A 24,981-nucleotide genomic window follows, 5' to 3' on the forward strand; every position below is an offset into this window, starting at 1 on the left:
CTCGCAAAAACAGGAAGATCTGGAGGAAGAAAGATGGTAGTCAATGTGAACTAGTGCACAGTTGTTACAGGTAACTGATTTCCCATCCAAATGCAGCAACTGCATCTATAAGCATTCATCATGCAGTGCTGAGCTGCGGGAATGAACCTGATTCTCTCTTATTCGCACTTTATGTATCCCCTCCTCTAGACTAATCAATGTCTGCAGACTCAAATCTGATAGCAGTCTTGCTGACCAGATTTAAAGGCCAGGCACAAGCCCAAACTCTGACCACCTTGATGAGTCTTGGACATCTGACAAGTCTTTTCCTAGCCCTGCTCTCAGTTTTTGATGACTGCTCCTTCTTACTTATTTGTACATTACAATTTCACACATGCTGTCATCGTAAGGGTGATTTTAGAGAACAACATGGAGTCTCACTGGTCTAAAGAGAAATTCTTTTGAGAAACATCTAGCAGAAGGGAACGTAAATAAGTTTAAGACATCCTCATTCTAGGTCAGGGGTCTCTAAACCTTTAGGCCAGAGGGCCACATCAAATATCTGGCATGGTGCTGAGGGCTGGAAAAATAAATTTTAAATACAAAATTTAAATAAATACGTTAGAAAGCCTCAGAAAGCCTAATGCCTTCAGATGGCCAAAAAAAGTCATTTCTGGTTTTTCAGGAAAACCAGGAAGTGATGTTTTTAGACCTTTAGAAGGCATTCTGAGGAGAGGCGCATAGCCTCCCCAGTCCTCAAAACACCCTCCAGATGCAACTGGAGCCCAGCTCTGGTCACATTTGGTTAAGTGGTCTAGAGGCTTGTAGGGACACGTTGATCCAGAGAGTTGCCGCAGGTTGAGTAGAGGCTTGCCACAGGTCTCATCTGGCCGGTGGGCCTGGGTTTGGAGACCCCTGTTCTAGGTAGATGGTAATACTGGTCTGTTAACATCAAGTTTTGTTTCTGGATCACACACTTTCCTGCTGAGAGCTGCTTGCAACTAGTGAGATCTGTTTTATTCTGGGATTTTCAGAAGATGGATCACTGACAAGCAGGGCATGTGTAAGGTTAAGGTGGAGGTGGGGAAATGTAACAAGCAGTTGCCATTTTAGGGAATGCTTCGCCATATTATGGGAAAGGGTCTCTATAGAAGAAAATGTGACATAAATCTGGATATTTCACTACTACTATTTTACTACTCAACCATTTTAACTGCACCAAAGAGGACAGATAAACTGGTACTTCTTCAGAGCTAGTTACCCCCCCCCCCAATCAGTCTTCCACTAGACTTCTAGCTACTCCAATCTGCTAACAAAATATCTTTTCCCAGGATCTAAATTACAGTGTTCTTTCTTTTTAAAAATGGATTGTAGATTCATTGGATCTAGTTTAAAGTATGCCTAAATGTTGAGGGAATTACATAACTTGCTGATGACACTTCCTGTGAGAAGGGGGACAAATGGCTCTTGGGGCAGGGCAGGGCTGTTCACAGGGGCGGGATATGCATTTGGAAAATGGGAACTGGTGCAAGGCAGGTGGGAGTGGAGCAAATGGTAGGGGAGAGATGTGCGGAAGAGTCTTTGCTTTATCTGAATGAAACTAGTTTTTAGGTGCAGCGTGAGGGCTTTGCTGATAAGTGCTTCCAATTCATGTCCTTGCCTGAAGCAAAGCGCTGAGCTGTGGAAGCTACTTACCTGATAACTGCTGCACTGAAGGCTGGTCATGTGTGCTTAACAACTGTGCCTGAATGGTTTCTACTACCCTCTTAAAGCGACGGCTTGGACCTGTGAAAAGACACATCAGACTGTGAGATATGGCAGAATGGATGGTAGTTGTATTGCAGAGTGTGTCAGGGAAGAAAGGAAGAATCCCTTTCCCTCCCTCCCCTTTCCACTTGGTATTAAAATTCACTTTCAAGTTTCTACTTCTTACTTTTAAATCTTTCCAACTACATCTTCTGTCCAATTATATCTTTTGTCTTGTATTCCCCCATTGTGCCACCTTTTCTCCTATTACACTGCTGCACAAGCTCATCTACTGTTAGCCACTGTGTCTTAGTCCTATCTCCCTGCCTGTTCCCATGCTTGCAATGGCTTCCACCTCTCTGTTCAGCAAGTCATTTCATTTTCTGCCTTCAAATCCTTTTCTCAAGACTCATTCCTTTCAAAAAACTTTTTCTGAAACCTTTCACCCTAGACTCACTTTGCTATTTGTTCACTGCTAATGGACTCTCTCTCTCTCTCTCTCTCTCTCTTCTGTCCCTATAAAAAATAAGACTTCTTTTAAACTTCCAGCTATTCCCATCTGCAAGCAAAACACCTTTTCCCAGTATCTAAATTAGGTTGTTTTCTTTTTAAAAATAAAACTGGATCTAGTTTAAAGCATGCCTATGTATTGGGGGATTTTGACATTACACAAGCTGCTAATGTTGCTTCCTGTGAAAGGGGGATAAATGCAAGAAAGGAGAATTGGTGCAAGACAGGTGGGAGTGGACCAAACTGCAGGCAAGCTTTTGGTCAGCAAAATGTGTGACTCATGAAACATGAGTGTACCAGCCATATACTGCAACCAATTCAGTTCTTTGACAACCTTATTTTTGTATTTCAAGATAGGCAACAAAAATAGATTTACAGGAATCTCTGGTGGACTATCATGGTGGATTTATTTTATTTATTTATTTACTTTATTTATACCCTGTCTTTCTCCCCAAAGGGACCCAAGCTGGGATTCAGCTGGATTCAGCTGAAGGGAAGGGATTCAGTTGGATAGGTTGCTGGCTATAGAAACCTGTTGTTGGGAGACTTTTGGATTATAAGACTTGACAGCCTGACTGTGCAACATCTAGTCTGATTTTAAGTACTGAACACCAAAACATGATGTTGTTTGAAAACTTGCTTCTAATATTTTGAAGTCTGTATTTTAAAATAGTTTGTATTTGTAACTCTATTTGTCTCCTTTCGGTGTTGCCTGAAACATGAACACATTAAATGGGTGACGCTCCCATAAACATCCAAACAATGTAATTCATCAGTGGTGGACCTGCTATTAAGTGAAAGGGCAAATGCTCTGGGCATGAAGCCTCGAGCGCCTCTAGGACTGCCGGAAGCACTGAGGCTCCCAACATGGTTGGAAACTGCTTCCAGTTTGCCGAAAGCACGGTTTAAGAGCGCGAGGAAGCCCAGGAGGCTTCCCCAGTGTGTCCTGCAGTTGCGCGAGGCTCCATTTTGCTCCAGATGGGGGGGGAGGGTGAATTTGCGCATGAGAGGTGGCTGCATCCTGCAGGGGGCACTATTCAAATCAAATCAAAAACCTTTATTGGCATAAACAATAAAACCAGTCTGTTAAACAAAAAACATCCGTATCATACATTAATTAGACTCAACTTCTTGAAACAATTCTTGTATAAATACAGTAAAGGTACTTTGTCATATTGACTAATACAGTCTTGTTCCTGCTGGTTAGTAACTGTCTAGGCATGGCAGGGGGTACCATCGCGGACCTTTGCCCTGGGGTGCAGGGATAGTGAAGTTCGCCACTGTAAATCATCATTTGCAATACATGTATTACACAGCATGTACATGTAAGAAATATATACCGGGGAGCAGCAATCAATTGTGCTTTCCCAACATATGCATACCCAACCAAAAAAAAGAGTATGATGTGCCGTTTTTAAACATGACAATCTGTGTGCCATTTGAATACTCTTTCACAGAACAGCTGTCTGTGTAAGAAATGAATGACATCTGAGGCAGCCCTCATTACTATCTTTGCTTCTCCTGAATGGAGACAGCATATCTGTGGCAGTTACCTGATAAAAGCGTGAAAGTGACTGAGTAGATCCCGTTCTCTTTCTGGGCTTCCCCACCTTCTGTGTATGTTATGTCCACTTGGAACTTCACAGGCTTCTGAAAGACCGCGGGGCCTCCTGTGGACTTGTATTCTGCACGAAAGCTTGTCTGTGAGATGACACTGTGACTGAGACTGGGAATCTAAATTAAAGAAAATTGTTAAGAAGAAGAAATAAATGGTACAGTTCAGAGGTGTACCTAGAAGCCCTGGCACTCGGGGCAGTGACGTCACTTTCGGTTTCTAGCCAGAGAAGGAGGTGCTGGCAGCTTCACACCCTTCTCCTGTGCAGAGTTCCTGAAGGGCTGACCACTTCAAGGGGGAGCCACCACAGAAGAAGGAACAGAAAAAGAAGAAGGAGAAGGAACAGGTGACATGAAGCTGCCAGCTGCTCTGGGAAGAACCCAGAAGTGACTACCTTGTGCTGCTTATGGTTCTCCTGGAAGAAAGTGCATTTGCTGTGGTGACTCTGCATCCCCAGTTTCTTCTCCTATGGAGGATCTCCCTTGAAGGGAAACAACTTGATGGGAGCGATACGGAGCAGAAACAGGGAGCCCCCTCAGTGAGTGACCCCTCCTCTAGGAGAACCGTCAGCAGTGCAAGGCATTCAGGCACTCCCCCTGATATAATGCCTAGAGTAGGTGCCCTTCAGGCTCTGCCCTTGTTACACCTCTGGCACAGTTACAAGCCTGATGTCAACACATCTATTTAATGATGATTTATTGAGAATTTAAAAGGGAGTAGACACTTTTCTTGCGCATATGAATTGTCTCCTTTCAAATCTGCCATAATCTAAAATGAACTTCAGTTGGATTTCATGCACAGACGAAAAGAAAAAGGTTTATAACAGACAGGCACCCCTAATATGGGGGGTGGGTGGAGGAAGGAATATCAGACAGTAGGCAGTGGCAGCACTTCTAAAACCTCAGGCCACAGGAGCTGGAGGAAAAAGAAAACCTGTATGCATGATAGTTGTTTTTAAAACAATATAAGTGCTATTCTTTCTAGTTTATAACTCCATCACCCCTTAAGGTTGCATTTGTGTTGAAGGGACAGTTATATAAGAAGAGCCCCGCTGGATCAGGCCATAGGCCCATCTAGTCCAGCTTCCTGTATCTCACAGCGGCCCACCAAATGCCCCAGGGAGCACACAAGACAACAACAGTCCTGCATCCTGGTGCCCTCCCTTGCAAACTTTGCATTCTGGTGCTCTCCCTTGTTATCCCACGGATATGGAAACTGCAGCTATGGGGGGAACCCTATCACTGCTAAATTTGCGGTCCCCCCCCCCCAGCATCCATTAATGTTGCTTATTTGCTTACAGGTTGCTATAAGCATGCAAGCATATAGTAATGCACAGGCAGGATGAAGGAAGCCTGAATGCCTGAAAAGACTATCACATGCTAACAGGAAGCAGTTAACTTCAATAGTCTTTTTAAGTACAGAATCATAGAGTTGGAGGGACCTAAAAGATCATCTAGTCCAACCCCCTGCCTGTAGCAGGAAATCCTCCTAGACCAGGGGTCGGCAACCTGCGGCTCTAGAGCCGCATGCGGCTCTTTCAGCTGTCTGCTGTGGCTCCTCCAGGTAAAAGTGGCAAAGAGTGTGACAGGAGGCACCTGTGTTGGGAGGGCAGGCTGCTTCCCTCCACCCCCTGAGCTCACTGCCCTCCTCTCCCTTCACCCCACCTGCCCCGCATTGGTTTCCCTTTTCAATTTTGCCCGCTCTGCAGGCTTAAGGTCCCTGTTTTTCCCTTCCCCAACTCTCCAGCAGGCTCAGCCAATCAGCATCCAGCAGGCTCCTGGCTTTTTCTGTTGGAATGGCTCAGGGCCATTCACTGGCTGGCCACCAGCCAATCCTCAGCCGCCTTCCTCCTCAGCCATTGTGAGCCTGCCTTTCCCTGAGCAGGTCCCCACTCAGTACAAGGAGAGGCTTTTCCTCCACAGCTGAGGAGACATCCTGTGTGTCTACTCAGTAGTAAGCCCCATTACAGTGGATGAAGCTTGCTCCCAGGAAAGGGTGCCTGGGATGGCAGCCTTGAAGCCTGCTCAAGGCCAAGCACAAGGACGGGTGAGTGGGAGCCTGCGTAGGTCTGTTCCAGAGTAAGCGCCGATGTAGTCCCTGCGCTACTCCCAGGAAGGTGTGGAGGGCTGTATCCTCAGCCTCCTCCTGTGCAGGTCTACTCACAAGTAAGCCCTGCTGTAGTCAGTGGGGCTTCCTCCCAGGAAGGTGTGGAGGGCTGCAGCCTCAGCCCCCTCCTATGCAGGTCTACTCACAAGTAGTCAGTGAGGCATCCTCCCAGGAAAGTGTGGAGAGGACTGCAGCCTGAGAGCTCCAACCAACTTGTCTGCTCAGAAATCCCATTGTAGCCAATGGGGCTTACTCCCAGGATAGTGTGGAGAGGGTTGCAGCCTGAGGGAGGGAGGGAGGGAGGGAGGGAGGGCAGGCAGGGCAGAAGCTGGCCTGTGGTTGCCCCCCCTTCTCCCCCCCAGCTCTGGCTTCTTCTCTGGAGTCTGTGTCCTTTTTTCCCTTCCAGCAGGGTGCCTCTGGAAGGTGGGGGAGAGTTCTTTAGTATCCATGTAAGATAAGCAGATGTCATAACCAACATATGTATTGGAATCCTGGAAGATCTGGTGAGGAGGTAGATGTGGTGTCAGCAGTGGCCCCTTTAAGGGTAAGGCCTGGGCATCCAGCAGAGTGTGCTGCACAGCTGCAGCCACTTGAAGGCAATAGGGCCCTCAGGGGTATAACTAGCACCTGAGGAAGGGGGTGTGGGTTGTAGGAGGAGTGCAGGTTGGAGAGGAGACTGACTGGGCTTATTGACTTGGATACTCTGACTGATTTGACTGACTTACTTTGGAATCTGATCTTGGACTGTGACTTGGCTTATTGACTTTGGACTCTGCCCTGGATGCTCTGACTGACTTTGTGACTAATGGACTGCTGGAGACACTGGAGTTTGGTGTGTGGCTGCTGTGCCCAAGACCTGCTGAGGACCCAGGGTCTGCTGTAGTGGTGGGAGGCTGCTGGCAGGGGAGAGGACCTCTGCAGGTTAAACAGGTGAGCTACCCTGGAGGTGGGGTCCAGCAGGACTGCAGGGCAGAACCAGGATCATTTGTTGGGGATAAGAAGGGGAGCTAATTTGCTTAAAGTGGGTCTAATTCTCCAGGCAGAGAATGGCCTTGGAATAAGGCAAAACACCATAGAGGACCAGGCGTCTGAAAACACAGGACAAGAATGTATGACAAAACTAACTAAAAGCTACAGGAGAGGGCTACATTATTAAAATGGGACCTATAAGAGCATAAAGGTGAAAAAAACCTATATATGCAGTATTATCTTCATTTTAGATATCAAAAGGGTTTTGTGGCTCTTGAGGTTTTTTTTTTCCTCCGGAAAATGGGTCCAAATGGCTCGGTTGCTGACCCCTGTCCTAGACCTACAGTATCTTCAGCAGGTGCCTGTCAAGACTCTGCTTGAACATCTCCAGTGAGAAAGAATTTATCACCTCCCTCGGTGTTCAGTCTACTTCCAGCCTGCCTGTACTGTAAGATTCCATATTTACAGTGACCTGTAAAAGGATGAATGTTTTCAATCAAGTAATTAAATAGACAATGTTAAAGAGTTCGGGGATCTGCAGATTAGTGAAACAGCAGATACCAGATCATTGGGTATGGAGGGTGACTATACTAGCGTTGTCTTTGAAGCTACAGTAAATGTTTATTTAGAAGAGGGCATCCATGAATGCTGAAGGAATTCTCCTCTCCAACCTCTTGCCCTTGAACACAAGAGTAAACAGAAAGTGCCTTATTAAAGGAATGATAATTAAAAAGAAGCTTCCTTAACAGGAAAGCACAATGACAAATGTCTAACTAAAGTTATAGTTGCAGGGAAAAGCAGGACCTTTGCTGAATGGCACTTATTTTGGAGTAAATACATGATGGGACTTTGCTCCTGAGAATTGATAAGGAAAATACCGTACTGTATGGAACCATCATTTAAAATTTGCTTCCAGACAATTGTGCAATTCAGCAGTGCTAAAGGGCTTGAGTGTGGAATCAACCCAAACAACTGGAACTGGATGATCACAGTCCAAGTTTCACTTATTTATGCGTACATGAATTTATGTATGTACTTACTGAGAGGAACGCATGAACAATGTCAGCCTTGATAGAACTCAGTGGTTTGTCCTTAATAACTACGAAGATCTGTTCTTCTTTCTCCAGGTTGATAAAGTTACCAAACCAGGACTTTTTGGCAAGCCTGTCCAGGCCAGGAGATGGGGTGAAAAGAGGGGGGAAAAAACACACAAAGCAAAGACAGTGTTTAGAGAACAGCATCAAGCAACCAATGTTGGGTATTTGTGTACCTGGTGAACTAATACTTAGCTGTGTGACATAAGTCAAGGTATCAAGAGCATCATTTTCGTTCCAAGAAAGCACATCAAAGAATTGTGTGGCTTTGCTACAACAGCATGTACAGCCACAAACAGCTGGCCAGGTACTGCTCAAGCTAATCTAGAGGAGCAGATGCAGTAATGGAAATAGCTACAAAACAGCTTTACGAGATACAGCAGGGAATTGAATAGAAGGCTGTTCAGAGCTGTACCTTGGGTAGAGCAAAGCAGGGCAACTGCTCTAACCCTGCAGTTTGATATCAGGGAGTCCAATGCAATATTTTTACATGCACCTAGCAGAGTATGAATGTGCCTCCACTCTTCCGTTCCAGCCCCCTGCACCATAACTTTGACAAACACAGTGAGTGGGAAGGGAGAAGGAGGAACACTGACACCGTATCAGTGATCAGTGCAACATGGTGGCAAAAAAGTTCTTAGAAGGGGAGGGGGAGGAGGCAGAAGAGTGCTTGCCTGCCACTGGTAGCAAAGCAGGGAAAGGGAAACAACAGACCCTAAGGCAGAAAATATTTTTAAAAAAGGGGGAAGAGTGATCAGCTTGCTATTGCAATGGCTGTTGCAGCAGCTTTGACAAAAAAGACGAACAAGGCCTGCCCACTTACCACTGATGCCACCAGCAAAAATGTAAGAAAAGGAGAGGAATACACATACACCCTAGGGCTTGGTGCACTCCACACTGATAAGAAAAAAGAGATGGGGGGTGCTCTAGCAATGCCACAGGTGCTTGGGCGAAGGCCAGGAGCAGCCTATATCAGCACTCCCCTAGGGACAGTTCTGAGGCTGTTGCTAGGTCCCTGTGCGCGCGCATCATTTTATACACATGCACACATAGTGTCCATGCACATTCTGCCTGTCCAAGTTTTTCTGCACAGGAATGGCATTTCCCCTCTGGTATTTTAAGAATCCCAGTTGGTTTAGCATTCATTGACAGTTCCATGGAGAGTTCACTACAACTGTCTAGTCTTGAAGCCGTTTATTCAACAATCATATCACCCACTTAATATACAAAAGAAAAACATGGAGTTAATGAAGGTCAGTTGTTGTTGTCATTTTTTAAGTGAAAGTCAAGCAAAAATAGCTACAGTTTAGTAAATCTCTCCCTGATCCTCAGTTAAAGTGGGGTCAGAAAGCACAACTCTCTAAAATATTCATAAGTTGCTAGAAGCATCTAGAAGCCAAAGATTAGCATGGGGAACAATAAAGAGAATGGGCCACTCATTAAAGTAGCTTGTTAAGAAGCCTGGGTTAGCACATGAAAGGCCGATACATATTGATGTGCTTGTGTGTATCTCAAACACACCATCGTGATTATGTAGGCTTTGTAACAATCAAGGCATCCAGTCTTTGCATATTAAAGGACTTTGCTGATTCATGGCTATTCATCTAACACACTCGATTTCTTTAGGGCTTGTATTAAACTTAGAGTCACTTAATACATTTTTTTTTTCCAGATGAAAAAATAATAAGGATGAAGCAAGTGCTTTTTCTACTGCAACTACATGGAGTACCCAGCTGATGCATGCAGCTGCTACATATGTGCATGGCACAAAGAAATGCATGCCACCTGCAAGATATACATGTTAATACATGAACATTTTTCCTCTTGAAGTTTTTATATTAAAAGGGGGGAGGCTTTCCTACATAGCAACTGTCTCCTACTGCTCTGTTGGTACAAATTAATTGCAACTGCTGCAAGGCAGAATACAGACCTCTGCGAAAAAATACCATTGTCACCACTACTCATAAAAGGGAATTTCTGCACAGGGCCTCAGTTATTTCAGATTGAAATTGTTTCAAATGGAATAGTGCATTTATACTTTCAAAAGTATAAAACAGCACTCAACTGGAAAGTTAAGCTGGATTGCTTCTCCAATTAAGCATTAAAAATTACAAGTGACTCAAAAATTGCAGAGGCCACAAGCAACTCAGTTTTTAATTTATTTCTTATTTTTTGAGGCACAGAGGGCACATGGTATTTATTGAAATGCGTTGTGTAATTATAAGTGCTAGAAATGTGCTGATCCAGGGTCTGGTCTGAAGGCAGGTGGGAGAACCACTTTGTTGAAGCTAAGCCAGTCTGTGTCTGATCACACCCTAGATGGAAAGTCTGTCTTGGGAACCTCATATACATTGTTGAGTTCCAGTATGGAAGAAAGATGAGATGCAGATAAAATGAATCCTCTCACTTGGCTGGACAGAGGCTTTCTCTGACTTGCCAGGAGACAGGGAATGCTAAAAGAGCACCTTTCACCAATTCCATCTAATGAGAAAGTTGTGACCTTTTTTTGTTAGATGTAGATTATTCATGTCATCATTACCTCAGGACTGGATTAATATAATGTGTTCTATGTCAGAATGGCTTTCAAGGTGAACTGGAAGCTCCAGGCGGTACAGAACATGGCAACCAGCTTGTAAATGGGCCTGGAATACCCTTGTGCTTTGGGTTCTGCCCTATCTTCCTATTACTTTTAGGGCACAATTCAAGGTAGTAGCTTTGCCTTACGTGACTTTAGTCCTATATTCTTTGGAGACCATGTCCTCTCTCATGTTTCATCATGACTCCCAAGATTTATTGATGGCATCCTCTGAATGATGCAATCTAGGAGCCAGATTCAAACAGTGCAGTGATGTGTTCTTAATTACTATGCCTTAGCGCCTTAGTTATAACACTCCTCCCTGCAAACTCTCCAAAATCTGACTGCTCATCTCTGAGAAGCACTGCTCAAATTAATTTTACTCCACTTTAATATCTGATATTTTCATGTGTTTTTAATATGATCTCTTACATCATGATGGCCTCTCCATGTAACACATGCATGCACGCACAGACACACACAGTCATGTGAATTGCTCTGTGGGAGGAGAGTGAAACATAAAAAGCAGGAGTAATACCTGTATTGTTTTGGAAATTGCTTTGAGAGCTTATTCAGTTGAGAAGAAACTAACAGCCCAATACTAATTAACTTTGTAGCATCGATGCAGCCATGCCAATGGCCACGCACTCCATCCTGTGGAGGGGGGGACATTCATGGAGCCTTCCTCAAAGTAAGGGAACATTTGTTCTCTTACCTTGGGACTAACTCAGTACTGGAGAGTGGGTTAGGCCTGCACTGTAATACACATATTAAATGAATGAATGAGTAAAGAGAATAAAGAAATAAACAGAAGGAGAATGTGAACTGGGTACTGGATGGCCTTAGAATTCAGAGGAAGAACTTTTGAGATTTAATAGATAGGAGGTAAACAGAACAAACAGCTTTGAGAAAAGATGCAGAAGTAACTAAACCCCTCCTAGAAAAGGTTCTTCAGGAGAACAGTAGACAATGACAGATTTTTGTTTATATATTTTGTTTATATATATAGATTTATATATATATATATATATATATATATATATATATATATATATATAAATAATGGAAAGAGTATAAAATCCTATGTGATGGGTAGACAGTGTAATAAAACCATTCCTTATACTTTATTTTAAATCACCCCATGGAATTGTCTCATATCTATGTTGATAAAACACTATCAGAAAGGCTTAAAAATCTCTATTTCTATAGAGGCTCTAGGTTCTACAGGGTGTCTCTATATGCCCCTATGGGCTCAATTCTAAACTGAAACCGTAGGGCACGCATACACAGATCCCAATCCAGAAAGTTTCATGTGAAACACATGATTTCGACCTTTGCTGAATTGAGCCTTACTGCAAATCAGCATAGCTCCATCTTCTGGCACATGTTGGGTACTTTTTTTTTTTTTGAACCATTGAAAGAACTTAAATTAGGCAACCCTGCTGAATTCATGAAGTTTCTGCTGGCTCAGGCTGCAATCCTATCCACACTTACCTAGGAGTATGCTCCATTGACTGTAGTGGGACTTACTTCTAAGTAAACATGCATAGGATTGGGCTCTTCCAGTCTAAAGGCAGTTATCTCAATGAATTGTTTCATGTGTCAACAATGTGATATACGTGTAGCTAACGAAGAGCCCAATCCTGAGCTCGGCACAGCGGCACGAAGCTGCTACGCACTGTTGCAAATGTGCCGTAGGGCACGACTGCGAGTCCTACTGCCGGGCTACTGCCCATGCTAACCCAGCACTGATCGGGGCTGGGCTAGCGCTGGGCTAGCACTGTGTGTGTGCCTGGCCTACACTGCTCAGCGGTCTCAAGCCGCAGCACGGTAAGCAAGAATGGGGAGGGGGGAGGCAGGTGGAGGGCAGAGAGAGGGCGGGGAGGAGGCGTGACAGGGAGGCGGGGCGGAGAGAGGGCAGGTGGGAGGCGTGCCGGGGGGAGGAAGCGGGGTGGCAGAGAGGTGGGTCAGTCGGAGCTCTGCTCCACCGGATCCTGTCTGTTTGTGTAGAGCTCGGTGCCCTCACTTTACCGTAAAGTGAGTAGCCCCATTGTGGGCCTGCTTCTCTTACCTGGGAGAAGAGGAAGAAAGTCCCCTTCTCCGGAGGCGCTGCCTGCAGCAGGCTGAGGTGAGTAGGATGCAGCAGCAGCCATTCCCTGAGGCGCCACTGCAGCCACGTGCCCCGGCAGCTTAGGATAGGGCAGTAATTCACTTAAGTAAGTGGGAGTTAAACATGATAACTAGGCACAGGATTAACTAATAACGATGCAATAGACCACGGAGCAGAGGCTCTGCTCTGCATACTGTGTGTTGTTTCTCTGGTTTTGCAGGTCCTCCCACCTGTCCTTGCCTATTTAGCTCTGGATTTGAGGCTCATCTGAGGTCACAGAACAAGGAAGTAAGTGCTGATAATGTCATTACAGCACATGCCGTAGTCTTTTTTAAAAAAAACTTTTTTTTGCTTCCAGTTTCTGTAATCAGTAGGAGCAGGACACTGCAGTTCTGGTAAGTTTGGGAAGTGCTGCCTTAGCCCCTTCAGTTCTTGGATTTCAAATGCTGCCACATAAAAGATGATCCCTGCTCCAACAAATTAAAAGCCTAAAATACACATAAATGAAGGTGCCCTATTTAATTTGTATTAGAAGACAAATATTTAGACTAGACTTTGTGCTAGCAACTGATGCCCCACTCCAATTCCGAAAGTATTTACTCACATGTGACTAAATGTGTGGGAATGTAGATGGGGAGGGACATTCAAATGCACATCTCACTGGAAGAAACACAGTGCAGGTAGACTATATGGATATTCAGACACTCATTCGAAAGTGCATTTGGATGTACATCAGATTTCTACCCATAGTTCCTAATCGGTAAGTGATGAGTGTGGGCGCTCAGTATAGAAGGCTAGTGTGGTATTGCAGAACATTTTAATAAGATGGCACAAGAGATCATATAAAGATATTAGAAGCAAAGTCATCATGAAAATGTTTAGGATGGAGGTGCCAGCTTGATGTTTGGTAATGATAAATATTTGCGTATTTGAATGGTAATTTTTTTCCCTTAAATTCATGTATTAAGATTATGCAAAATTTTAAAAAGCAGATGGAGTCATGCTGCTTTACACCAGAAGGCGATGTGGGCCTATCTGTTTAATTTCTATTAAATTATCTAGGTTTTTCCACAAGTAAAATGATACACATTACCTAGACATGTCAAGGTACATTATCCAGTCATCAGAACTGTTAAATGAATTAGAGTCATTAAAAGATGCAGCAACAGACAAGAAAACACATTTATATCGCATTTGAATCATGACGCCAGCAAGTGTTCTTCTGCAATCAAGACATCTGGTTTCTAAAGCAAGAATAATACAAAGCTCCAAAGTGGCCACAGAGCATAAAGGCCATGATGGTTGAAATAAAAAAAGCAGTTCATTATTTTTTACAACTTTTATTATGTTTACTGCAGGGTGCCATCCAATTCAACTCATTAATTCAGCAATTATATTGGAAAGAGGAAAAGGTCCTTAGGCTCTGAGTTGCATCCAAACTGCCTACTAAGGCTGGCTTTACCTCTTCCCTGCAGTTCTTAAAGGGAGAGCAAAGTGCAGAAAAAGGGTTCAAAGGATCTCATGTAGGAGAGAGTGAAGAAACAGTGATGGTGGTGGTTAAAAAAAACAGGAAAGGAATTAAAAAGGTCACAAAAACAGTTGAAGGAGTAGTCTACTTCATTTTCCATTGTTTCATTTATGTTTCTGTCTATACCACTAACTAAAAGGTGATTTTTATACATTTTTATACAGTTTTATGCTGAATGTAAACCTCCCCCAACTCCCTCAGTCCCTTCATCACTTGTTATTGCCCCAACTGCTGTTGCATTAATCATGGATTACTTAGTTTTCCCAAGGCAGCTTCAGATTTGGGAAAGCTGCTAGGACCATATCACCATTTCCAGTTAGTTACTGTTTTGGTTCATAACCTTCAGCCAGAGCTCATGCTTCAGAGTTCACTCTATGTCTCAACCAAGTGCCAGATCTCTGGTGAAAAGCTTTCAGACAAAGTATCCAAAAGGCAGTGAGTGGTGTGCAATTTTTCAGGTACATTTTCATTAATTGTTATTTGGCTTTTAAGTTCTGTATTTCCTGATCCTATCTGGATTTGCTATGCTAAGGGTTGTCAAACTTCCCCATGCCACAACCCACCTGTTCTGCAGCAGAGTGCACCACTACCCAACTCATTCTCTGGTACCTCTGCCTCAGAAGGCCTCCACAGGCCTCTGGAAGCAGCCAGAATTCTCTTTCACGAAACAGAAGTAAATCAGAAGTGAGGCCTGGTGCAGCTTCCAATTGCATCCAGAAGGCTCTAATTTGGTGCTAACCAGAAGAAAAGGCAGGTGGGAGGGTCCAACTTAGGACCCACTAGATATCAGATCACAGCACCCATCCACAATTTGAGAAACTCTATGCTATGGCAATAACTCTTTTTGAACTTCTGTAGCCACTTTTATTCCTGTATTAACTTTCACTGCATCACTAGGTCATGGAGCAAATCACACTAGACATTATCCTGCAAAGGCTCTTGCAAAAAAAAAAAAAAAATGCAATAAATTCAGAAAATGCAATTTTTCTTTTTTTGGTCATGATACTAAACAGAGTTTTGGCCAGGCTTAGAGTTTTCAAGGCTGGTCCTCCTACTAAATCCCAAAGAGAAACAACCGACCAATATATTTAAGGAAGGTTATTTGGAGCAAGAGTTACTTCCTGCCTACTCAATTCTGTAGAAAGGGGTGTGTTGACTTCACTAGAAACTGAATGTTATCCAGAAGAATTATTTTACACAGTTGGCCTGGTAAAGGACTAACATCTCTGTCTATCATTTGAACTACAGTGAGGGAAGTGGATAGGTAGGGTGGGAGGGAACACAATGAAGTATCTAAGATACTTTTGCATTGTGTTGGCTCAATAGACAACTTTTATTTTTAGGCATAGGATCTTATTAATTGCTCATTTTGGAGTAAAAAAAGAATGTTTTCTCTGATTTGATAGATGTGATTCTGTTTATACCTTTGAGCTACAGCAATTTTTATGCCGAAATATATTCCTTGACTATCAGCACCTCTGATTGTACATATCAGCTGTTTCTACCCCCTGCTCGCAACATGCTCGTGATAATCTTGTGATATGAACTAATGCAACATGCTCGAACATAATCTCGTGATATGAACTAATTTGTTAAGAGTGCTGGGAAAGATGTATTCTGCCCTGTATTGTTAAGCACACAGAAATCACATTGATGAATAGCACTATAGTGAATTACTTACTCTGGGGAAGATTCTGGCGTTAGATTGGACATCTCTTCTGGCGTCGGTACTGTAAATGTGCAAACATATGCAAAGAAAAAGAAGAAGGAAGGAAGAAAAAAAGAAATACAAATTAAATAAAGCCTCCTCTAAAATCCAGTAAAGTAACAGTGGGCTCAAAATCCACCATGCATATATACTTATATCAAATGCTGCAGGTTTGTCTTCACAACTAATCAATGATTCCACTTCTATGTTAACAGTGATCCTGTGTCCACCCAGATCCTATGTACCTAACCTATTTGAATATTTACATACAGAGATCTCACAGTTAAGAATAGGCTCAGCCTGAGATCTTAAATATTATGGTCATCATTATGTTGATTCTCTACCCAAATGCACAGGCTCAGTCATTTATTTACAAGGGTATCAAAATAATGAAACTAGTTCTTTAGCAGATAAAAAGCTGAAACTTGGTGCACTACTAGCCTATAACACACTGATTACAGTACTTACAAAAATTTGAACGTAGGGTATTTTTACCTCTCTTCCTTAAAATTCAGGACATGAAGATAGCCTTACATTATATGGTACAAAAGGTGCTGAAATTTTTAGAATTTGGAACACCCGATTTACACACTATATTCCCTACGAGTTAACATCTGTTTGCCTCCTGCCCGCCCCATCCCATTCTGCAGCACTCTGTCCAAAGGTTGTTGGCTGTTGCAGTTGCTGCTGTTGAAGAGGAAGAACATTCTAGGACTTGTGGGTAAAAATCCATATACCTGCTGGACAGAGGTCTAGACTACAGACACTCTCTCCATCATACTTGATACTGACTTCTTTCTTTTTTTTTAAAAAAAAATAGATTTTATGTTTTTAGTGTTATTTTGATTTCATTTGGCCTCTTTTATTCTTCCAAACCATTTTTTAAAAGATTGAAAGATTCCTGGCGACATTTAGAAAAAATAACACAAGGCATTATCGAAAATGGAATTGTACAGGATATAAATCAAATAAACAAACTTAAACAGAAATGGAAGAAGTGGTCTTAAAGTATTGAATGTGCTACATTAACTTGGATTAGAGTGGACCCTCTGCATCCGTAGGTGCCTTATCTGCAGATTTGACTCACCATGAACACGGGACCCCTGGATCCGGATGGTCCTCCTTGCACATGTGCAAATTTCCCTTAGCCTCTGCACCCTAAAATCAGAAGTTACTTCCACAGGCCTCCAGGGACTGTTCCAGGCCTGTGACAGGCCCATGAGGCACTTCATTGCCGCCTGAGGGCCTCAGAATGGTTTGCGGAGGCCTTCAGAAGCAACTTCCAGTTTTTAGACTCTAACCCTAGGCCAGCGGTTCCCAAACTTACTATGATCACGAAGCTCTTCTTTCATGGCGGCCTCTTCTTTCCAGCTCTTCTGGGCACTGCCATCTTGGAGAGAGCTGGAAAGTTGGCGCCACCATCTCGGATTTGCAAGATGATTCAAGATGGCAGCACCTGAGACAACTGGGAAGAAGAGGCGCCAGAGACATCCCACAGCATCTCAGTGAGTTTGCCATGGCACACAGTTTGGAAACTACTGCCCTAGGACAGCATGTCTCAAATCGTGGGTCATGACCCTATTTCTGGTGGGTCCAGCAAAGCCTCCAATGAAAACATGGGTGATGGAAAGAACAGATAACTAATTGCCTCAAGCTATTCAAAAATCAGCTGCTAACTGCCCTACAAACAGCTGAGCTCCTGCAGTTTGCAAGCTTGTGTAAATATAGGGAGATAAATGTTTGAGCGTCTTTTTTCTGGTGTGTTTTTCCCAAGTCTGTCAATGACAGGTAGTAGGGACAGGTGAAGACTGGGTCACATAACTAAGCCCCTCAAGCCTTGAGACTATTTTTTAGGGCTGCCTCATTATGAGAAATGGATCGAGTGCTTTGCAAATAAATAAATAAATAACTTATAAATAAATAAATAATTTCTTTCTGAATTACCTTTTTTTTTAAAGTCTCCTAAAGGGTCCTAACAGAGTGTCATTTTAAAAAGTGGGTGCCAGTGATAAAAAAGTTTGAGAACCAGTGCCCTAGGCAATGGATCACCAGCAACATTCCTATACATTCTCACAATTTGAAAGAAAGAATAATGTTACATAGAATGACTCTGTGCCAACCCTTTTTCCTAATCTCCACACGCACTCCTTCCAATCTGTGTTTTGGATCTTGCACGTTGATTGGATGCTGTTTTGCTATGTAACTGATGCACTAAGTACTGTTTTCACTTCTTAATTCATGTTCAGAGTCTTGAATGCATAGTTGAAAAAGAAATTTTGGAACAACATTATTTGGCCCCCTTGCAACCCAGTTTCCGGCTGGGCTCTGGGAGAGAGATGGCCTTGGTTGCCTTGGTTGATGACCTGTGCCAAGGACTAGATTGGTTCCTGCTGAACTTCTCAGGAGCTTTTGACACCACTGATCATGGTATCCTTCTGAATTGGCTGGCTGAGTTGGGGCTTGGAATCCTGCTGGAGGAGGGACTACTGTGGCTTTTTTGGAGTGCAGCCAATGTGTGGTCATAATTCCCATATGGGTGGAAACTCAGGAGTGTGACTCATGGATATCTTTTCCCACCATCTAACTGCATGTTTGGTCTATGTCAGTGATTTTCAAACTTTTTCATCTTACGGTACCCTGACAAGGTACTAAAATTGTCAAGACACAGCATCGGTTTTTTGACAATTGACAAGGCATACCATGCTGCTGATGGAGAGCTCACATCCCCATTAGCCCTACTAATAAATGACCCTTCCCCAAACTCTAACAGAACACCTGCAGACCATTCGCGGCACACCATTTGCGGCACACCAGTGTACCACGGCACTTTGGTTGAAAATGACTGGTCTAGGTCTTTTATGAGAGAGAATGCTTTCTTGCAGATATCACAGAGTGAGGAGCTCAGGACAGAAATAAAAGGAATCTGTAGGCCATGAGCAAGGACTACATCCATGACTGGAAGCTATCAGAAGAAGAGACCAGATAATACAGCAACCTTCTCCCCCCTCAACATTTGTCATCTTCAAATGAAAACAGATACTCTTTGCTAGTCATATTATTCTACTGGTGCCTGACCGAAGACAGATTTCTTTACAGAGACCCAAAGTTAGAACAATTCTAATGTACAACTTTTGCATAATGCAGGTCTATAACTGTATTCCCTTAAGACCTGCGGTTTTCAAACTCTCCGGGAGTTTGAAACCCACAGTAAGTCCTTGTGGGGGCGGGGGAGAGGTAGCAGGGGCGGGGAGAAGGCAGTGATGCAATCCCCAGGATCATGTCACTCAGGGGGGCTGCAGGGACTGGGGTGCAGTCACTAGTCCCTGCAGCAGCTGTTCTGGGGTGCGGGGAGCCCTGCATGAGCGTCTGCAGGGCTCCCCAGGTCAGCAGAAGTGAAAGTGGAATGATTGCGCTCCACTTCCGCAAAACCAGTAGTGGAGTGCGAGAGCTCCACTTTTACTTCTGACGACCTGGGGAGCCCTGCAGACATTCGTGGAGGGCTTCCCACACCCAGGGAAGGCTGCTGCAGGGACTGGTGAGTGCAACCCAGTCCCTGCAGCCCCCTGAGCGACGCTATCCTGGGGATCGCGTCGCTGTCTCCTCCCTGCCTCCTCGCTGCCCCTGCCCCTCGAAGGGGCAGAGGCCAGGGTCTTCAGGCTGGGGCATCACGATGCCCCAATCTGAAAACCTCTGCCTTAAGACAACAGTGCCTTGTAGCCTGTGCATCCTGGCAAAACAATATCAGCCTTACGAATAGTCCTGGAATCTTTCTGCCTGATAATTAGCCCTTCCTTCTCACCAGGGTCCATTTTCCATGATGTATCACAATACTATTTGAAATTGCAAAAGCCAAGCACAGTGTTTCTGTTACATGAGGTAATAGAACTTCAGGATTGGGGGGGAGGGGAAGGAAGACAGACTGGTGCTTAAGTGTATATGGAACTTAGGTACACTGGACCAGCAGCTTTGTGCTCACTGTTGGAAGAGTAAGTGGAGCAACACAGTCAAGCAGTGGCATAGAAACTTTCAAGTTCCCTTCCAAGCTGGCAATCTTTGCTACCCACTATCTAATTTTCATTTAATTAGTGTAACTATCTACATGCTGAAAGTAAAACTGCCATTTTGAGAACAGATATACCTTGCAATTTCCTGCGATGGAACCGAGGTGATCCCAGGAAGCTGTTCTTGATAGAGTTGAGCCGTGTTCTCCAGGGCATTCCTCCAATGCTGGGACTGGATGGTGGCGTAGGGTTGGGTGTGCCTGCTGGGCTCTCCTTTGGCGTATGGACAGGTGTCCCCTTGGGGGTAGGGAGGGGACTGCCCCTTGGAGAGGGGTGAGGGGTGACCTGTATGATGGGGATAGATTTGGTGCTTGGGTCAGTACTAGAAGGGAGCAATCTAACAGGAGATATAGGATTTGTTTGCACCGTAGGAACAGCCAGCTGAGGGTTAAACCCAGGAGCAGGTGAGTGGCCCTGAGTGTTCTGTGTAGGGGCATTTTGGGAAGGAGGGACAGTAGCATTGCTAGAGGGGAGTGGATTGGATTTGGTAGACTGGAGTGGTTTTTCAGCCAATTTGCTCTTGGATGGCAAAGTCTGTGTCTTTGGATTGGGTTGAAGTGTTGGCTTTGGTTGGAGGACATGTCCAGGCCTGGAAGCATTCCTACAAGCATCAGACTCCAAGGAGACTGGGGGGCGGGGGGTGAAAGGGAGGTCAGGGGTCTGAGGGGGGATGAAAAATTTTCTGATAGGCTACAAGATATACACACACAGAGAGAGTTTCCATGCACATCAAGAAAAGCAACACACGCGCACACAAGCACACAAAGTGGGTGAATAGAGAAATAAAGCCCATTTAAGTTGCAGTTGTGCACCACATCACAAGGGAGGTACAAGTTATGGAGGTGGGGTGAAGGAGGTGGGGTTAGGGGTTTGCAAAGAAACAAAAAACAAACACAAAAAAACACACAAAAAACATGCAGTTAGCTGGGAACGCAGCATAATCAAAAACAGCAGCAGTGGCGGCAGTGAGAACAACAGTTTTGTCACAAGCATCATCGTATTAACCAACCATGTGTCAGCAAAGAAAAATCACAGAGCAAAAATAACATGGAAACAAAATCAAAATAACAGGGTGGGCAAGGGAGGGACAGGAGAGAGAGAGAGAGAGAGAGAGAGAGCCGTACCCCTGCGTTGTTCTGGCTGACTCACAGGGAGAGAACAAAGCTGAAGGGAGGTGAGGAAGGGGAAGGAAGCATCATTCAAGCCACAGTGAAAACCAACATGTAAGCATGTAGGCTGAGCTTGCCCTCTCCCAGCTCAAATTGTCTACCACAATCAAACACAGTGGGAAAATGCAGATCAAAATAATGTGTGCAGCAGGTGATGATAGAGGCACACAAATTACCACATACATCTATTCCCCAGTCTCTGTCAAAATGCTACAAATTTCAGTAGCATGGTGTCTGTGAGAGTGAGAGACAGACAGAAAACAGGGGGGCTCTATCACTTCATCCCCCTTCCTCCCCTGTCCTTCCATCAAGAGGGGCTCTGTTTTCTCTGGAAGGCTTCAGCATGTGAAATCTTAGGAGATCAAGGAACTATGGCCAGTTTGGGGTTTAACCATGAATCCCAAAGGTCATCAAAGCAGGTTTGAAATCTGCAAGGACAGGAAGTAAATCCCCCCCCCCCACACTTAAGTTTTCCCATCCTATCAACAGGCAGCCAGATAACCTGATTGTGCTGTCAAAAAAAGCACTGCCAAATTTTTAAGAAAACAGTTCCAGTATCACATTCTGTCACTGATTACAGTAATTATGTAGAGGTGTCATTAAGAGAAATTCATAATCCACCATATATCAAGTCAAAAAAATTATGATTTCCTTTAAAACCAACACTGAGATAAGCACCAGTTAGTTTCAAGAACACTTCAAGAAATATCTTTTAAAATAGGCAACAAACAAATTTAGGGAAATCTTGAAAAAGGAATTAGTAAAGTGAAAGAGAACCTAAAAAACAAGATCAAAAACATCTTTTCATAGTGTTAACAACAGCATAGATTAGAAAATATAGTAATAAAAGAATATTTCTTCTTTATTGTGAAAGAGTGTGAGGTCATGAAAAGAATAAACATTGTGCTATAATGTACACTGCCTTGCAGTTAACTTACATGAAATGACACTAAGCATGCGATCCTACATGCATTTTCTTCAGATTATTAGCCCAATCCTATGCTTCGTGCCTGCTGGAGCAGAGGCGCCAAAGTGGCTACTGCTGTATCCAACAGGCACCGGGAAGCCACCAGAAGTCTCCTCAGGGGAATGGGTCTTTTGTTCCCTTTCCCCGGGGAAAGCCCCAAGTCCTACAATGGGGCTTCTCAAATCTGCACTGGCTGTTTTGCCAGTGCAGACTTGAGAGACTCCGTGTTGGGCTTTTCAGCCTCATGCAGAGTTCAGGATACAGCTGAGCAGAGCTCCATTGGTCCCACCTCCTCCTATCCCACCTCTGTAATGCCCTCCCCCGCCCCCAGAAGCCACACAGGCAGTTTCACTTATCCCTGGCAGTGGTGTGTCCTCCTCCTGCCAGTGCTGGGCCCAGCGCCTGACTGACACGGACCCAGCGCCAGCGCTCTCTACTCCTCAGTGCCAAAAACATGCTTTATGGCATGTTTATGGCATCTAGCACCAGTGCTAGGGTTCAGCACTGGCACTCGGAGGGTTCAGGATTGGGTCCTAAGTCTCATTGAAGTAAATGAAATTTCAGTCTGTGTAGACATGTATAGAATTGAGCTGTAAATTCTGCTTTTATGTGTATATATCTTACTGGTTCCAGTGCATTTCTATTTTTGTAATTAACAAATTGAAGCACAAACAATCTAAATAAACTGGTTTTCTGTCATTGTTGCAACAGGAGAAAAGCAGAACCAATATCTTCATATAATAATATGAACACATTTTTCAATCAGTCCTAAAGCAGAATGGGCTCAGTATGAGATGCAATAGGATGATTTTTGCTTTTCCTAATTACTTGTCATCTAATTAGGTATTTACAGGATGCAGTGTGCTTCAATTTAACTCAATGGGTGTTTTACTATTAACCTTAAGGGAATGTGAATGACAATAACACCCCCAATCTAAATACCATTAAAATCAGTGAGACAAGATGGGCACGAGTAACTTAAAACACACAGTACTAATTTCAATGGGGCTTTAAGATAGCTATGTTTATGATGAACACGATCATGCCCATCTTTTCTAAAGATAGCTCTCACAAGCTGAAGAGATAGTTATAGTGAATGGAATGTTCAAAACAGAAGTTAGTGTTTTGGGTCACAACTGTGAGGAGAGTTGTGCAACTGCACTGAACTCGCAGAAAAAAGGCACAACTGTGCAAAACAAGAGTTCCCCATGGGGCACCCAAATGTATCACAGCCAAAGATGTCTCAGCCGGGGGTTCTCTGGGCCGCCCAATGCCTTATAAGGCATTAAAAACTTCACTTCTGGTTTCATGGAGAAACCAGAAGTGATGTTTTTTAAGCTCTAGGTCTCAGACTGAGCCCAGCAGAGGCCAAGGATGGATGTCTGCAGCCTCCGCCAGGCTCAGAGGACTTCCAGAGGCGAGGGAAGCAGAGCTCCCCTCAGTTCCAGAGGGCTGAGGGAGGCATTCACCCTTATCCGTGGTTTCTGGCAACTGTGGGATGTTCCAGAACAGAACATCTGCAGATATGGGGGCCTGCCTGTACTTCATTTAACACAAACTACTGCTTGTGAAGAAGGGAATAAAAGAAGAAGCTTTGCTTCATTTGAGGACTCCCTAAAAACTGAGCAAGGGCCTATTAATCTGTCAGTGAGACTGAACTTATTTCCTGTTTTCCTCTCAAAAAAACCCGTCTCCATAATTCCTTCCTGTATGATCTCTTTTTAATCCTCAAATTCTATTTTTTGGAGCATCATAACACAACACTAGATGTTTCCTGTACTGACTATCCTTCATCATTTGTCCAATGTTGTTCAGCTCAGCTATTCAGTCCCCAGGTAACTTCAGCTTTTACAGTTCAATGCTCACCATGGGTTCGCAACAACTCACAGATTTTCTTCTCTTCGTACAATAAACTCCAGCAGGTTCTTGCCCCCATGTTAGGTCACAATGACACTTTAGGCAGGAACAAAGTGAGCAGTACAGATAGGCCCAAAGGAGGATCTATACCAACCTTTACAGGTAACAAGCTGTATTTACAAACATGTCCTCTCTGCCCCATATCCCTGACTGTCAAAATGTCCCTCAAATGCTGGGGGGGGGGGGTATTAGACATCACTGAATTCACCTGAAGAATTATGACCCCGAAATAATCCCACTTACCCTTGGACTGCTAAGAGGGCTGGTAGAGAGGCCAGATGAAGCTCCACTGATTGAACGAGACCTGAGTGAACACAACAGGAAGACAAGGCCCTGAGAAACCCCCATCAAAGAAACATCATACATCCACCATAACATTTAACCTCTCTATGATGTTGATGTACACATTTTCACTGTGAAATCTCCTGGAGGGTTAACATCTATTTTGCAGAGGTTATTATGTGCTGAAGCAACCAATCTGGTGTCCACCATCAATGTGTCTCTCTTTCTGAGGTCATACATTTTCTGTGAGGATCTGTAAATGCCTCTTGTAAGATTTGCTCCCCTGCAAGTTCATCATTAAGGAGATGTGATCTTCATGCTTACTAGCAGAGACATGATAGTGTAAATTTTGCCAGAAAAATTACCAAAGCTGGTCATAGTGTGGGAGGCCAAGAAATTATCTCATCGACTTTCTTGTTTGTTGAGAATCTCCTCATTTTGAAATCATACATATCTTTTAGGGCCTCTCTCTTAGGGCCTTTCATCATGTCTTTTTCTACTTACTAGCTGGGTAGATTGACTTAAATTAAACCAAAGTGGGGAAGGCCAATTTAAAGTATTGACTGAAATTAAACATTTACATTTCTTATTTAGATACTTCCTAAATAAAAGTGCATTCTGTTGGATTGATTGGTAGGCAGAGAC

The 24,981-nt window shown here is 43.8% G+C and overlaps 1 protein-coding gene across 4 annotated transcripts in view; it reads right to left on the minus strand.

Annotated features, from left to right (window-relative positions):
• Positions 1–24,981, minus strand: part of BRSK2 (BR serine/threonine kinase 2) — a 464,708-nt gene that overhangs the window by 18,981 nt on the left and 420,746 nt on the right. For all 4 annotated transcript variants that reach the window (XM_066627584.1, XM_066627576.1, XM_066627568.1 and 1 more), the window contains 6 exons: positions 24,298–24,358; positions 20,079–20,286; positions 15,914–15,962; positions 7,966–8,089; positions 3,789–3,969; positions 1,675–1,764 (listed from right to left, as the gene is read on the minus strand). In XM_066627584.1, coding sequence (XP_066483681.1) covers positions 1,675–1,764; positions 3,789–3,969; positions 7,966–8,089; positions 15,914–15,962; positions 20,079–20,286; positions 24,298–24,358 — 713 coding nt within the window. The remainder of the gene's footprint in view (positions 1–1,674; positions 1,765–3,788; positions 3,970–7,965; positions 8,090–15,913; positions 15,963–20,078; positions 20,287–24,297; positions 24,359–24,981) is intronic.

The sequence above is a fragment of the Tiliqua scincoides genome, chromosome 1 (assembly GCF_035046505.1).
Source record: "Tiliqua scincoides isolate rTilSci1 chromosome 1, rTilSci1.hap2, whole genome shotgun sequence".
NCBI classification, from domain to species: domain Eukaryota; kingdom Metazoa; phylum Chordata; class Lepidosauria; order Squamata; family Scincidae; genus Tiliqua; species Tiliqua scincoides.